This window comes from Triticum aestivum, chromosome 2D (assembly GCF_018294505.1).
Source record: "Triticum aestivum cultivar Chinese Spring chromosome 2D, IWGSC CS RefSeq v2.1, whole genome shotgun sequence".
NCBI classification, from domain to species: domain Eukaryota; kingdom Viridiplantae; phylum Streptophyta; class Magnoliopsida; order Poales; family Poaceae; genus Triticum; species Triticum aestivum.
Genome location: NC_057799.1, coordinates 39,869,139 through 39,886,760, shown reverse-complemented (window position 1 = coordinate 39,886,760; position 17,622 = coordinate 39,869,139). Strand labels below are relative to the sequence as shown.

Sequence of the window (17,622 nt, the reverse complement as noted above, 5' to 3'; positions counted from 1 at the left end):
ATGTGAACGTAGAGCTTATCACACCCGATCATCACATGGTGTCTCAGCACGACGAACTTTCGCAACGGTGCATACTCAGGGAGAACACTTGTACCTTGAAATTTAGTGAGAGATCATCATATAATGCTACCGCCGAACTAAGCAAAATAAGATGCATAAAGGATAAACATCACATGCAATCAATATAAGTGATATGATATGGCCATCATCATCTTGTGCCTTTGATCTCCATCTCCAAAGCACCGTCATGATCACCATCGCCACCGACTTGACACCTTGATCTCCATCGAAGCATCGTTGTCGTCTCACCAACTATTGCTATCACGACTATCGCTACCGCTTAGTGATAAAGTAAAGCAATTACATGGCGATTGCATTGCATACAATAAAGCGACAACCATATGGCTCCTGCCAGTTGCCGATAACTTTGTTACAAAACATGATCATCTCATACAACAATTTATATCATCACGTCTTGACCATATCACATCACAACATGCCATGCAAAAACAAGTTAGACGTCCTCTACTTTGTTGTTGCAAGTTTTATGTGGCTGCTATGGGCTGAGCAAGAACCGTTCTTACCTACGCATCAAAACCACAACGATTTTTCGTCAAGTGTGTTGTTTTAACCTTCAACAAGGACCGGGCGTAGTCACACTCGATTCAACTAAAGTTGGAGAAACTGACACCCGCCAGCCACCTATGTGCAAAGCACATCGGTAGAACCAGTCTCGCGTAAGCGTACGCGCAATGTCGGTCCGGGCCGCTTCATCCAACAATACCGCTGAATCAAAGTATGACATGCTGGTAAGCAGTATGACTATTATCTCCCACAACTCTTTGTATTCTATTCATGCATATAACATCTACGCATAGACCTGGCTCGGATGCCACTCTTAGGGAACGCAGTATTTCAAAAAAATTACCTACGATCACGCAAGATCTATCTATGTGATGCATAGAAACGAGCGGGAGAGTGTGTCCACGTACCCTCGTAGACCGAAAGTGGAAGCGTTAAGTAAGGCGGTTGATGTAGTCGAACGTCTTCGCGATCCAACCGATCAAGTACCGAACGCACGGCACCTCCGCGATCTGCACACGTTCAGCTCAGTGACGTCCCTCGTACTCTTGATCCAGCTGAGGCCAAGGGAGAGTTTCGTCAGCACTATGGCGTGATGACGGTGATGATGAAGTTACCGACACAGGGCTTCGCCTAAGCGCTACAACGATATGACCGAGGTGGTAATCTGTGGAGGGGGGCGCCGCACACGGCTAAGACAACTGTCAACTTGTGTATCTATGGGGTTCCCCCCTCCACCGTATATATAGGAGGGGAGGAGGAGAGGGCCAGCCCTCATAGGGCGCGCCCAAGGGGGGAGCCCTACTCCCACTAGGAGTAGGTTTCCCCCTTTCCTAGTAGGAGTAGGAGAAGAAGGAAGAAGGAGAGAGGGAGAAGGAAAGGGGGGCCGGCCCCCCACCCCAATTCGGATTGGGCTTGGGGGGCGCCCTCCACCTGGACGCCTCCTCCTCTCTTCCACTAAGGCCCAATAAGGCCCATTGACTCCCCGGGGGGTTCCGGTAACCTCCGGCACTCCGGTTTTATCCGAAACCTCCCGGAACAGTTCCGGTGTCCAAATAACATGGTCCAATATATCAATCTTTATGTCTCGACCATTTCGAGACTCATCGTCATGTCTGTAATCACATCCGGGATGCCGGACTACCTTCGGTACATCAAAACACATAAACTCATAATACCGATCGTCATCAAACGTCAAGCGTGTGGACCCTACGGGTTCGGGAACTATGTAGACATGACCGAGACTCATCTCTGATCAATAACTAATAGCGGAACCTGGATGTTCATATTGGCTCCCACATATTCTACAAAGATTTTTATCGGTCAAACCGCAAAACAACATACGTTGTTCCCTTTGTCATCAGTATGTTACTTGCCCACGATTCGATCGTCGGTATCTCAATACCTAGTTCAATCTCGTTACCGGCAAGTCTCTTTACTCGTTCCGTAATGCATCATCCTGCAACTAACTCATTAGTCACATTGCTTGCAAGGCTTATAATGATGTGCATTACCGAGAGGGCCCAGAGATACCTCTCTGACAATCGGAGTGACAAATCCTAATCTCGATCTATGCCAACTCAACAAACACCATCGGAGACACCTGTAGAGCATCTTTATAATCACCCAGTTACATTGTGACATTTGATAGCACACAAAGTGTTCCTCCGGTATTCGGGAGTTGCATAATCTCATAGTCATAGGAACATGTATAAGTCATGAAGAAAGCAATAGCAACAAACTAAACGATCATCGTGCTAAGCTAACGGATGGGTCAAGTCAATCACATCATTCTCTAATGATGTGATCCCATTAATCAAATGACAACTCATGTCTATGGCTACGAAACTTAACCATCTTTGATTCAACGAGCTAGTCAAGTAGAGGCATACTAGTGACACTTTGTTTGTCTATGTATTCACACATGTACTAAGTTTCCGGTTAATACAATTCTAGCATGAATAAAAAAAATTATCATGATATAAGGAAATATAAATAACAACTTTATTATTGCCTCTAGGGCATATTTCCTTCAATTTTTTTTATGGAACTCCAGTTTAAAATGATTCCAATTCCATGATCCAATATCATCGCATAGCATATACCATGCCAATGCTTTTCCCTTCAAAGGTAAAGGAAAACCTTTTTCATCACGTCATCTCCAGGTAAACCTGCAAGCTTAAACAATCCACAAATTTGTTCCACATATATTAAGTGCATATCAGGATGTTCGGTTCCATCTCCTGCATAAGGATTAGCTAGCAGTTGTTCTATCATACCCGAGGGAATTTCATATTCAATATTTTCAGTAGGTGCAGTAGGTTGAGGGGTAGCTAATTGTGGTTCCGGACGAGGTGAAGATACCCCGAACAAACCCCTCAAAGGATTGTTGTCCATAGTAACAAGTGGCAATAAATTTCAGCACACTATATAAATGTTTCCTTACCAAATTCTACTTACCAAAGGCGCTTCACTCCCCGGCAACGGCGCCAGAAAATGGCCTTGATGAACCTTAAGTATAGGGGATCAATTGCAGCTCTTTTCGATAAGTAAGAGTGTCGAACTCAACGAGGAGCAGAAGGAAATGACAAGTAGTTTTCAGTAAGGTAATGTCTGCAAGTGCTGAAATCGTAATTAGCAGAGTAGTTTGATAGCAAGATAATTTGTAACGAGCAAGTAACGATAGTGGTAAAAAGTATGCAGCAAGGTAGCCCAATCCTTTTGAGGCAAAGGACATGCCAAAACTGTCTCTTATGATAAGCAAAGTGTTCTTGAGGCTACATAGGAATTTCATCTAGTCACTTTCATCATGTTGGTTTAATTCATGTTCGCTACTTTGATAATTTGATATGTGGGTGGACCGGTGCTTAGGTGTTGTTATTACTTGAACAAACCTCCTACTTATGATTAACCCTCCCGCAAGCATCCGCAACTACGAGAAAAGTATTAAGAATAAATTCTAACCATAGCATTAAACTTTTGGGTCCAATCGGTCTCTTACGGAGTAGTGCATAAACTGGGGTTTAAGCTTCTGTCACTCCCGCAACCCAGCATCTATTTACTACTCCACAATGCATTCCCTTAGGCCCAAGTATGGTGAAGTTTCATGTAGTCGATGTTCACATGACACCACTAAGAGAATCACAACATACATACCATCAAAATATCGAACACATATCAAATTCACATGATTACTTGCAACATGATTTATCCCATGACCTCAAGAACAAAAGTAGCTACTCACAAATAATAAACACGCTCATGATCAGAGGAGTATTAAATAGCATCATGGATCTGAACATATAATCTTCCACCAAATAAACCATATAGTAATCAACTACAAGATGTAATCAACACTACTAGTCACCCCCTAGCACCAATCTATAGTCCCGGTAACAAGATTGAATACAAGAGATTAACTAGGGTTTGAGATGAGATGGTGCTGGTGAAGATGTTGATGGAGATTGCCCTCCCCAAGATGGGAGAGTTGTTGGTGATGATGATGACGATGATTTCCCCCTCCGGGAGGGAAGTTCCCCCTGCAGAATCGCTCCGCCGGAGGGCAAATGTGCTCCTGCACAAGTTCCGCCTTGAGACGGCGGCGCTCCGCCCCGAAAGTCTTCTCTTTATTTTTTTTCTATGTCAAAATGACTTATATACCAGAAGATGGGCACCGGAGGTGGGCCGAGGAGGCCACAACCCACCAGGACGCGCAGGGGGGCCTGGCGCGCCCAGGTGGGTTGTGCCCACCTGGTGGCCCCCCTCTGGTAGTTATTGGCTCCAATATTTCTTAAATAATCCATAAAAATTCTCCGTGAAGTTTCAGCTCTTTTGGAGTTGTGCAGAATAGGTGGCCTGACGTTACTTTTTCAGATACAGATTTCCAGCTGCCGGAATTCTCCCTCTTGGTGTGTACCTTGCAAATTATGAGAGAAAAGGCATTAGAATTACTCCAAAAAGCAATATTATGGATAAAAATATTATAAATAATAGTAAGAAAACATGATGCAAAATGGACGTATCACGGGGCGGTGGAGAAAAGGTACAGAAGGGGATCACAGTTTCTAGCCGCACGGGGCCTTGGAGTCACACGCCCGCCGAATTGCTAGTCGGTCGGTTGGATATAATCGTTATCCACATTAGATATGGGGCAAATAAATGTAGTTTAGGGAGTGTATAATATTGGATAACAAATATTTTCAGCTAAGAAGGCACCTTAAAAATGTGATATCATTTTCCCATAGAAAGTTTTGATTTGGGTAGGAAGAGAGGAGATGGTGATATGCCCCGGCCACGACCTCCGCTCAGAGATGAAGTGTGGTTTCTTGCATCGATGAGGGCATCACGTGGTGATCTATTTGGACGCTCCTTGCCGTATTTTGTTGTGGGAGAAGGAAAAAAGGACAAGCGCGACAGGGGAGACAACAAGGAGAGACAAAGATGGAGTGTAGTGCAGTGGAAGAAAGATAAAGAAGGGGATCACAGTTTGCAGCCGTGTGGGGCCCGTGGCGCATGGCACACACGTTCGCCGAATTTCTAGCCACTCGGCTAGATGGATTGCGAGGCGGTGGAAAAAATTTAAGGAAGGGTGTCATAGTTTCTAACCGAATGGGGACCATGGTGAGGGGCGCACGCGCCCGCTGAATTTCTAGCCAGTTGGCTAGATGGATTGCGGACGGTGGAGAAAAGATAAGGAAGGGAATCGCAATTTTTAGCCGCACGGGGCCATGGCGTCACGCGCCCTCCGAATTGCTAGCCGGTCGGCCGGATGTAATCGTTATCCATATTAGATAAGGGGCAAATAAATGTAGTTTGAGGAGTGTATAATGATGGATAACAAATGTTTTCAGCTAAGTTGGCACTGTAAAAATGTGATTTGCATTTTTCTATAGAACTTTTTTATTTGGATAGGAAAAGAGGAGATGGTGATATGCCCTAGCCATGACCTCTGCTCAGAGATGCAGTGTGGTTTCTTGCATCGACGAGGGCATCACATGGTGATCTATTTGGACGATCCTTGCCGTATTTTGTTGTGGGAGAAGGAAAAAAGGACAAGCGCGCCAGGGAAGACAACAGGGAGAGACAAAGATGGAGTGTGGTGCGGTGGAAGAAAGATAAGGAAGAGGATTGTAGTTTGTAGCCGCATGGGGTCCATGACGCATGGCACACCCGTTCGCTGAATTTCTAGACACTCGACTAGATGGATTGCGGGGCGGTGGAAAAAAAGGATAACGAACGGGGATGTAGTTTCTAGCCGCATGGCGCCCGTGGCGCGTGGCGCATGCGCCCGCCGAATTTCTAACCAGTTGGTTAGATGGATTGCGGGGTGCTGGAAAGAAGATCGGAAAGAGGATCCATGTTTCTAGCCGCATGAGGCCATGGCACGCGGCGCACTGCCCGCCGAATTTCTAGCCGGTCAGTTGGATATAATTGTTATCCATATTAGATAAGGGGGAATATATATTATTTGGATAGTGTAGAATATTGGATAACCGGCGTTTTCAAATAAGTGGGCAATGTAGAAAATACGATTCACATTTTTTGTATAGAAAAAATGATTTTGCTAGGAAGAGAGGAAAGGGTGATATGCCGAGTTGGCGGCAGAAGAGCGCTAGGGCCAAACAACCATTATTAGGCTGAGGCCAGCAACCCACACGATGCCCTCTTCTCCATCCAGACCAATGGACAAAGGTCAGTGATGCCCCATCGTGCCACCTGCAACTGCGGAGGCATGAACTTGGTGAGGTGCCAACCATGACAGGAAATGAGGACCAGCCACTCCTGGTCGGATCTTGCGACTCCCAGCCCCAACGGTGTTGCTACAATGACACCGCGTTTAGCCCGCAAACCCAGCCATGATGCCGCCCAAGTGCCCACTGCGACCGCCATCGCCTCGAAGATGGCTGCCGCCTCGGAGCCCTATCTCCGCCGCCACAAGCGACAATCGGAGGTCCCCTGCCCCCTTTGGGACCGGAGATGCTGCCACCGCGGCCGAAGCCGGTGGCATGGGGGAGGCCTTCCGGCAGTGCTAGGATTTGGGAGGGCCGCGTGGGGAGAGGTGTTTCAACAAGGAAGTTACCTCTCAATGGGTTCAAGGCCTTTGGGTGATGAAGCTAGCACAGACTCGTTGGGTTTAGGAGAACGCAATGCCCTGCACACACAAAAATCCCCTTGCCTCGTGTTTGTTGTGTCTGGACGGCTCGAATACGACCATGACCTCCGCTGAGAGATGCAGTGTGGTTGCTTACAGTGACGAGGGCATCACATGGTGATCTATTTTGGCACTCCTTGTCGTATTTTGTTGTGGGAGAAGGGGAAAAAAGATAAGCGCGGCAGGGGAGACAACAGGAAGGGACAAAGATGGAGTGCAGTGCGGTGGAAGAAAAATAAGGAAGGAGATCGCGGTTTCTAGCCACATGGGGCCCATGGCGTGAGGCGCACGCGCCCGCCGAATTCTATCCAGTGGCTAGATGGATTGCGGGGCGTTGGAGAAAAGATAAGGAAGGAGATATTAGTTTCTAGCGCGCATTGGGGCTCATGGGCCGTGGCGCACGTGCCCACCGAATTCTAGCCAGTCGGCTAGATGGATTGCGGGCGGTGGAAAAAATATAAGAAAGAGATCGCATTTTCTAGCGGCAAGGGGCCCATGGCGCGTGGCGCACGCGCCCGCCGAATTTCTTGCCAGTCGGCTAGATGGATTGCGCGGCGGTAGAGAAAAGATAAGGAAGGGGGTCGCGGTTTCTAGCTGCATGGGTCCATGGCGCGTGCCGCACGCGCCCGCCGAATTTCTAGCCGGTCGGCCGGATAATCGTTATCCATATTAGATAAGGGGACGAAATTAGGTAGTGTGCCAAATTGGATTACTAATATTTTTGAGACAAGTGGGCACTGTAAAAAATGTGATTTACTCCATTCTTTTTTATAGAAAAAATTGTTTTGGGAGGAAGAGAGGAGACTGTGATGCCCCGGAGACTAGCTGCAACTGGAAGCGCGTTGCTTCCCGGTGAGCCACAGGTGCTCCGCACTATATATATAGTGCGTCTCGCTCCACCCACCTTTAATTTACTCCCAAACCAAGCCAAACGAACCAGCGCCGCAGCCCGCAGCGCACCCATCCCACCAAACAAACAGCTAGCAGGCGAGGCGACCCGCTCCGACCTCGAGCCGATGCCGACGCCGTACAGCGCGGCGGCGCTGCAGCAGCACCAGCGTCTGGTCTCCTCCTCCGGCGGCCTGGCGGCGACGGGGGCCCACAGGTGCGGCGAGCACGACGGGACGGTGCCGCCGGAGGTGGCGCGGCACCACGAGCACGCGGCGCCGGGGGGGCGCTGCTGCTGCTCGGCGGTGGTGCAGCGCGTGGCGGCGCCGGCGGCGGACGTGTGGGCCGTGGTCCGGCGCTTCGACCAGCCGCAGGCGTACAAGAGCTTCGTGCGCAGCTGCGCGCTGCTGGACGGCGACGGCGGCGTGGGCACGCTGCGCGAGGTGCGCGTGGTGTCGGGCCTCCCCGCGGCGTCCAGCCGGGAGCGGCTGGAGATCCTGGACGACGAGCGGCACGTGCTGAGCTTCAGCGTGGTGGGCGGCGAGCACCGGCTCCGCAACTACCGGTCGGTGACCACGGTGCACCCGGCGCCGGGGGAGAGCGCGTCGGCGACGCTGGTGGTGGAGTCGTACGTGGTGGACGTGCCCCCCGGGAACACGCCCGAGGACACCCGCGTCTTCGTGGACACCATCGTCAAGTGCAACCTCCAGTCCCTCGCCCGCACCGCCGAGAAGCTCGCCGGCCGGGGGGCGGCCTACGGCGCGCTGCCGTGATCGATCGATCCGACCGGAACCCGCAGTCGCCGGCCCGCGCCTCCCTCCGGTGGTCAACTCGAGCCCGGCCCTCCCGGCTCGGCCGCAGGGGCGTTTCGGTAAAATCGCGCACCGATTTTCCGATTAATGAATCCAAATCCATGGTGGTGGTGGTGCGCGGGTGGTGGCGACCGATTATTTTTCTCTTGTTCTTTCTGGCGTGAAGGCGAGGGGTCGGTGGGTCGGTTCGGACCGGTCGGTGCGCTTTCGCGGCTGGCCCCTCGCTGTTTCTCCTTATCGCGAGACACACCCCCCTGTAGTAGTGGTAGCTCTAGTTTTTGTTCGTTCCCCTTTGTTTGATCTCGGGTAAGATGATGATAAGATTTGACAGGAATTGAGGAGTAAAAACTAGCTTCGACCGATGCAAGGCTCATCGACATCTCTGTATATATACTTTTAGTTTCCCGTTCCATTGTGTGTGTTGTCATCATCACCATTTTGGTCGTGACATTTCATCAATCAAATTTACAAGATGTTCAACGAGGCACAACGGACCAGAGCCGTCACGGTCTTGTTGGACCAAATCAACAGAGCGATTATCTTCTTTGCACATTATGAGGTCTTTGTCACACACATTTTCTCCTAGCATATACTACAAGCATGTGTTATTTGACTATGTCAAAACAAGAACTACTGGTATGAATCAAGTACAAGTAGGGTGCGTTTGCGTGGGGGATGGGACGGGCCGGCCACTTGCCGGGGGAGAAGAAGTGACCAAAGGAGAGGCGTGAGCTGTACTGCGCGCGGCCATGTACATGTACTGCAAGTACGTTGAGGACGAGCGTGACAGGCAACTTGCGCTTTTCTGCCTGCCCGACTTTTCCTTATTTTACTCCCCGGTCCCTCTCAACCTCTCTCTCTCTCTCTCTGGGCAGAGGCAGAGGCAGATGCAGCTGAGCTGCAAGTGGGCGGCGCAAGTGGCATTACAAAAACCGACACACACCAGGATAACGTGAGCGCTCACAAGTGGATCCCCGCCCACTTGCGCCCGTCCCCCTCTCATCTCTCATCTTTCTCTCTCTAGCTTAATTGAGATGGCTCTGTTTGCTTTGCTTTGCTTTTCTTCTAGAGAGGCTGCTGATGCTGAGCCAGCGACGGTCAAGGCGGGTTGTTGGGTCGGCGCTTTCTTGCACCTCCTCCGTTCCTCCGTCCGTCCGTTACCAGTACGTACAGTAGCATGCGACGGCGGGAGGGGAGGGATGCCGGCCCGCTCCGTCGACCCGTCCGTCCCCGTCGCGGCGGGCCCGGCGCGGTCGGCGACGGACCGGCCGTGCCAGTCACGGTACGGCCTGCCAAGGCCTCACATGCGCATGCATGTGCACGCTTGATGCTTCACTGCCTGGCAAAGCCTCCTCCCTGCCCGCCCGCACCAATCGGAATCTGTATATTATACTACCATCGGCATGCATGTTCCTCCCATGATTGCCGCCCAAAGTCAGGAGCAGCAGCAGCCATGGATGAACGATGGATGATCTATTTCTATTCCGATCCAGTGATTAACAAACAGGTTTACCTAACTGGCCAGTCGATGTCTATCCACGTCCGGGCTGCCCCGGCTTAGAAAAAGAAATGTTATCTTGTGCAGGCCCTAGCGTTGTGATTGGCTGCGGCCAGCTACCGAGAAAACAAGTGGTGGTATGTATGTACATACCACATACGTAGTCCTTGCATGCATACGACATTATTACCGGATATATATGTATATAAATCGGTTGCTTCGTGTGCATGCCAAGCCAGGCGGTCTGAAACGAGGGCGCAGGCAGCCGATCGAATTAAGGCGACAGTTCTCATCTTTGACCACGGCGGCGTTCACATCGTATCGGTCCGCGCACGCTGGTCCTCACGGATGAGGCATGGACGGATGCGATGCTCGTGCTTTGCCAGTTTGACCTGACCTCTCGGCGAGTCGATCACGCCTGTTCGTTTCTTTTCTGGTGCGTATCCGGCCGTGTAGGCCTGTGGTGCGGCGTATACACCACCTTCAAGTAGGGCCGCAAGAAAAGCTCGAGCCTCGTGAGCCGCTCGAGATTGACTTGTTTTTTGGCTCAACTCGAGATCGACTCGAAAAGAAATGAGCTGAATTTAAACACTTTATATAGCTCGACCGACCAACGAGCCGATCTTGAGCCAATATTGGCTCGCTCAATTTTAGCTCGATAGCTCGACATAATATCAATATGTTAAATGATCATGTCATATATTAAATGAAAATAAGATAATTTGTTACCATATATGTTGTCCATGATTTTTCCCCATTTTATTACCAGCAAACAGCTTAATTAAGTGAAGAAAAAAATTTAGGCTTAATTATGGTACGTGGTCAACTATCTGTTAAATATCCTGTTGTTTTTGGCAACCGTTCCTAGCAAATGCATCTTCATTCTCTAGTACAAGTCCTACGACAACTCCAAGTCCGGCCTGCACTACACTACAAATTTTTATGATCTTTGGACAATAATTATTTTCCCAATTATATGTCTACCGTGAATCACTATCTTTATGTTGATACTAGACTTTCGTTTGTGAGATAATAAGTCAAACTACTTTGAAGAAATTTATATTAACATTGTCTTGATTGGAATAATATTTCAGTGCTTTCTTATGTCGTTTTGTGGCTTATCTAGTTGGAATAATCACCATTGATTTATAACTTTTACCATCTCATTTAGCTCGAAACTAACTTGAGATCGACTCGAGATCGTTACAAGCCGAGCACGAGTCATGTTCTACAACTCAACCTTGAGCTTCACTTAGCTTGAGCTCGCTCGAATTTTAATATGAGTTAAGGCGAGCCAAATCCAATTCGCTCGAACTGACTCGTTCGCAGCCCTACCTCCAAGCTGCTGCGCGCATTGCATGCATGGCTACCCACTCCAACAAAGAAAGAAGTAACTATTTTTTCTTTTTCTTTTTGCGAGTGAAAGGAAGAAGTAAACAATGGTCAACAAACTCGTACGCCGCGACTGCTACCACTCGCGGGGTTTATATACTACGACGGGGCTCGGATTGGACGGACACAAAGCGAACACCACGCCAAGTTTAAAACACTTGAGCAAATTCAGCCGAGGGAACTTTTGGTTTATATGTGTACGTAGTATCAGTGTATGGGTCGATCTTCTTTCCGGTGTCACTGCACAGCTGCATGCACTACGGCCTTGGAAGCTGACCTGGCGAATGCATTCATCATGGACGTGCTGGTTGCATGTATACACTGTTGGGCCTGTATCGCACGCTTCTTAAAGCATCTCTGGGTCTGACTCGCTGAAAACGCTCAGATCGGCAGTTTCTTGCGAGGCAGGCCGAGACGAGCACAAGCGAGCGGGCCCTTGCACAAGTGGAGACGGGAGGGATGCTAGGTGATTACCTGAGGTCTTCTTCAACCTCAAGTAAACTTCTCTCTAATCTTCTCTCTTTCTTGTCCCTCTGATCTATACAACAGTGGTTCGATTCGAGATAAGCTCTACATGAAAAAGATGCACCTTGATGATACGGTTCCATTCAGGCGATCGGTTCGTAGTTTCATCCCCCGGAAGTTCTTTAATTTCGTGTTCCCGTTTGGAGCTATTTTGAAAGAATTTTGTCAGATTTGTCACGCACAATCGATCATTTGAAATTTCCTTTGACTAGCAGCCTAATCTTGCAGTTCCTCACAACATTCGTGTTGTAAGTTTTTTATTTCGACGATCGCAGCTTCATCTCTCTTTGAACAACAGTCTACTGCACTGACGCCGCCATGCCGAGCCCCTCTGTCCTATGCTCAGAGCCCTCCTATTCGTCCCTCTCGACGCCGCCGCCCTTCCCCTTGATCTCCTTACCCACGTCCTACTACACTAGAGTCGTTTTCAATGACGCTCATCTCGGCCTACTCTCTGTCGTCCTCCTACTGCACTGACGCTACAATGGCGCGCACACTGCTTTCTTGTGTCCTCAGCCTCCGTGCACATTGCAGTTCGTCGTGCCGCCGACGGGGTCGATCATCTTGGTCTCCTCTCTCTCGCCCTACTACTCTGGAGTCGTTTCCGACGTCGATCATCTCGGCCTCCTCTCTAGTCCATAGCATTGACGATACCATGGCGCGAGCACTGCATTCTCCTCCTCTATCGACTGGCTTTGCGCGAGCACCGCAACTTGTTCGCCGACGGGGTCGCTCGTCCATGACTCCATGCTTGTCATGTCGGACACGACGCCACAGCCAATATCCACCGCAGTCGCCATTGTCCGACGCTCACTACATTTCTTCTCCCCCTCCCTCTGCTAGCTCTTAACCATGTGTGCTAAGTGCAAGTGCTAGCTCTTAATCATACCCCATGCGGGCAACCAAACACCATGTTCATGTGCCGCTTGGGCCAATGCAGGCAACCAAATAAAGTGCACTTGCGTATTACCTAATGCAGGGACCCTAGATGCAGGCAACCAAACAACTTGCTGATGACGCATTTGGGCTGTCTTTGCTCAACCAGGCTGGGTTGAGAAGTGTATGAAATGCAGCTACTGTTCAAAACTTGAACCAAACACGCCCCATGAGACTTGCACCTTTGCATGCGCAACCATACCCATTGGGTAAGACCATCTACGACCGGGCGCCCAAAACCAGCTCAAATACCCAAGGGACGGTTCGGTCAGTGACCGATAAAAAACCAGATAGACGCTTCAAAGCGGCCTCAAACGTCCGGTCTGACTAGCACCCCTCATATCAAGCACATATATGGGCGGATATGAGGAGGCTCGAGTGCGTCCGGGCACGTTCGTCACGTAAGACTCGACAAGCCTACCCCATCATAAATTGCATCAAATCCACCAAATCACCCCTTCTCCCACCTCCCTCCAACCTTTCCCGTGTTTGAGCCCTCACCGTCTGCCACCCTTGCTCCTAATCCTCATCGCCGGTCCCGATCTGCCACCCTAGATGTCGTCCCGCCCGTCCTCGATCCCCATGTTCAATGTTTTGAATATACCGCTAGTTCATTTCGGACTTGATGAATGCTTGATCATTTAGGAGTTGATCATGTTGGACATGATGAATGATAATCAAGATCTAACCCAAATGGAGTACGAATTGGGGGATCCAACTGGCCCTTCATTTGAAGTTGGGACAACATCAAATCCCAATTCGAGCAAGAAGAAGAAGGCAAAGATGGCAAAGGCAAGAGGTCCGGCATTCTTAACTTTTGAGGATATTTTGTTGGTCAAATCTTGCTTGGCCACAACAACAGATCCAATATGTGGCACAAAGCAAAAGGGGAACAACTATTTAGAGAAGACTTGAAAGGAATATCATGAACGAAAGCAATATGTGGAGCCGCATCCTATCGTCACCAACTACAATGTGGCATCTCTTCAACATCGATTGGGGATCATTCAAGGGGAAGTGAACAAGTATGTCGACAACTATTTGCAAGTGCTTGGCCGCCTTCAAAGTGGGATGGGATTGGCAACTCACGTAAGCTAAATGACTCCACCTTGTCATCATTTGTGTATGCTTGTTTTTGTTACATCCACATTCTCATACATATTTTGTTTGCTAGACGGCGGTGGCGGCCAGTATGTATCATGAGACGGGGAAGAAAGCCATTTGGCTTTAGCCATTGTTGGGTGCTATTGAATGGCAAACTAAAGTGGACACACCTTGTGGCCGATCTCAAGGCCGACAAGAAGAGGAATGACGGCTTAAGCTCCCGCCAATCAATTGGTTTGGACGACGAAAACGAAGATGTTGTAGTGGAAAATGAAAGAGCCATCGTGCCAAAGGATAACCGGTAAGTCATGGGAAACAAGTGGGAGAAGGCAAGGGCCTCCCATGACGCAGCGACTACATAAATGTCCTCCACATGAACGGTCATTTTTTCGGTGAGGGAGAACAAGAAAGTGGAGAGGTACAAGCTCATGTTGGATGCACAAAAGGAGAGGATGGATTGGGACCAGAAGAGGGCGGAGAAGACGCTGAAAGTTGAGAGGGAGAAGATCGAGTTGGAGAAGCAAGAGGCGGCGATCAAACGGGAGCTCGAGAAGACCAAAACATGTGAAGAGATTAAGCTTGAGAAGGAGAGGTTGCAACTCGAACGGGATGCGGAGGATGCGAAGATCGTGTTGGCGAACGAAAGCCTCTTGGATGAGCATGCAAAGAAGTAGCTTGCGAAGTGGAAGAAGAAGATCAATGACCGTGGGGCGCACGGGGCGGCAAGGACGACTACGGCAGCAGCAGAGCATGCGGCCCGGATGCAAGCAGAGCATGCGGAGCAGGACGCAAGGATAACCTCGAAGCAGGCGGTAAGGATGGCGTCCTGCGAGTGATCCGGCCAGCCAGCCAGTGATCCGTCACATTGATTTCGTTTTGGCGTATCCGGATCGTTGAACTATAATTTTATTTTGTTTTGTGCTATTTGTTTCAAACGGTTAAATTGAGACGATTTGTATCATATGATTGTACATGTATGGATTACGTGAATTTGAGGTTCTATATTTAAATTGTGTGGATGTGCGGTAACCCATATGAGATGCCACCTTGCCAAGTCCGGCTGAGCATGCTCTAATCTGTTTGCCGATTGGAATGCTTTTCACCGATCAGACGTTCATATCGGTTCGCGCACATGCTGGTTCTCACGGATGAGGCATGGACTACTGTAGCTTTTGGTTTGACCGGACCTCTGACTCTCTGAGCGACTCGATCACGCCTGCCGAGCTATTGTTTTCGTTAACGTACCCGGCGGTGCAGCCACTCCGGCTCCAAGTTGCATGACGAGTTACATGACGACCCACTCGACTCGAACAGAGGGAGAAATAAACAACGGTCAGGAAATCCGTGCGGGGTTCATATGGCAGTATGGCTGGGATGGGATTGGGTGGACACAAGGCGAACACCACGCCGAGCTCTGTTGCCTTGGGCAAAGAATGCGAAGAAAAGAAAAGTGAGCTTCTTGGTTGGTTTATGTGTGTATAGTGATGTGCGTATGGGCCGATCTTGCATTGAGTTGTCACCGCACTACGTACGTCCATGGACGTGCGTGCGCTAACGGACGCATGTGAAAGGATCGATATAGTTCACTAGAGGGGGGTGAATAGGCAACTAACAATTTTTAGCTTTTCTTTACCAATTTAAACTTTGCATCAAAGTAGGTTGTCTAGATATGCAACTAAGTGAGCAACCTATATGATGCAATGACAACAAGCACACAAGCAAGCAAGGGATTTAACACAAGTACGCTTGCGACAGTAAAGGGACGAGATAACCAAGAGTGGAGCCGGTGAAGACGAGGATGTGTTACCGAAGTTCCTTCCTTTTGAGGGGAAGTACGTCTCCGTTGGAGCGGTGTGGAGGCACAATGCTCCCCAAGAAGCCACTAGGGCCACCGTATTCTCCTCACGCCCTCACACAATGCGAGATGCCGTGATTCCACTATTGGTGCCCTTGAAGGCGGCGACCGGACCTTTACAAACAAGGTTGGGGCAATCTCCACAACTTAATTGGAGGCTCCCAACGACACCACTAAGCTTCACCACAATGGACTATGGCTCCGTGGTGACCTCAACCGTCTAGGGTGCTCAAGCACCCAAGAGTAACAAGATCCGCTAGGGATTAGTGGGGGGAATCAAATTTCTCTTGGTGGAAGTGTAGATCGGGGCCTTCTCAACCAATCCCGAGCAAATCAACAAGTTTGATTGGCTAGGGAGAGAGATCGGGCGAAAATGGAGCTTGGAGCAACAATGGAGCTTTTTGGGGGAAGAGATGAGCCAACTTTGGGAAGAAGACCTCCTTATATAGTGGGGGGAACAATCCAACCGTTACCCCCAAAACAGCCCCGCAGAGGGCGGTACTACCGCAGGAGGTAGCGGCACTACCGCTGAGCACAGCGGTACTACCGCTCTCCCGGGCGGCACTACCGTGAAGTTTGGAGGGCAGGAGAGAGATGGACCCGAGCGGTACTGCTTCGGTGGTAGGGCGGTACTACCGCTCATGAGCGGCACTGCCGCTCTACTGCGCTGCAAAGTACCGCACAATCCGACACGAGAAATGACCCCTCGAGTCGACGCGGTAGGGGCCTGGTACCGCAGCGGTACTACTGCTGAGGACCCACTGGCGGTACTACCGCTGCGGAGCGGTACTGCCGCCTGTGACCCCTAAGCGGTACTACCGCTGGGTACCGCGGTACTACCGCTGAGACCAGACACAGCCCAAAGAAAGGGGAAAGAGATCTCCATTGAAGCGGAAAGGCTCAGAGGATGTAAAAGGATGTGTACGTGTTGATTCCACCCTAGCCTTACCAAAGCAGACCCCCTCTTGATAGTACGGTGACTCCTACGAAACTAGTCCACCAAAAAGAAGCGAAAGAGCTACACCGTGTTGAATGACACTCCGAGGGGAAAGTAATCGTCTCGTGCCAAAGGATGAATCTCTGAAATGCTCAAAGCACACGATTAGTCCGCAAACATGTTGTCATCAATCACCAAAACTACATCTAGAGAGATATGCCTTAACAATCTCCCCCTTTTTGGTGGATTGATGACAACCAGGGATTTGCACAAGGATATATCATGACAGTAAAGATACTTAGAACTACAAAATATAGCGGGCTCCCCCTGAATGTGTGCACCTAGATAGTAGTGCCTTTGGAATGTAGGACACACACATTAGGATCAACACTCCCCCTATATTTTATAGTCCAACAACCTAAGCATAGGATACATGAGAGCAGGTAATATAACAGGATAGACAAGCAACTCATAAGATACCAAAGTACTAGAAAGACATAGATAAAGATAAGGTAGCATATGTCTTACACCATATGTCTGGAACTTAGGTCTCACTGGCACAAAACCAAACAAAGCAAATGGCGAGAAAACACAACGACACTACAAAGAAAACGACGAAACGACGACACCATAAAGCACACCATAAAGCACAAATCCCTAAGCTCTCTCCCCCTTTGGCATCGAGACACCAAAAGGGCAAAGAGCGACGCTACGGTTCCAGGTGAAAGCAAACTGAGGAGCTCTCTCATCACATCCTGGCAGGGTCATCTGCACTGCCATCCTCAGTCGGAAACTGCTCGGTGTCGGAATCGGTCCACGGACAGTGCTGCTGAATCCACTCCTCTTCCTCAGTGATCTGGCCCTCAGACCCAGTGACAACGGCCGCACCCAGCTGACGCATGAGCTCCTTGTGACGCCCCCTGGCCTTCTTCTCAGCCACAT

The 17,622-nt window shown here is 49.6% G+C and overlaps 1 protein-coding gene across 1 annotated transcript; it reads left to right on the top strand.

Annotated features, from left to right (window-relative positions):
- The first annotated feature begins 7,635 nt into the window (after nt 1-7,635).
- On the top strand, nt 7,636-8,843 carry LOC123051413 (abscisic acid receptor PYL4). Its single transcript, XM_044474280.1, has 2 exons — nt 7,636-8,588; nt 8,654-8,843. Exon 1 carries the CDS (start codon nt 7,750-7,752, stop codon nt 8,392-8,394), a length of 645 nt encoding a protein of 214 aa, XP_044330215.1. The 5' UTR covers nt 7,636-7,749; the 3' UTR covers nt 8,395-8,588; nt 8,654-8,843.
- Nucleotides 8,844-17,622: the final 8,779 nt, after the last annotated feature.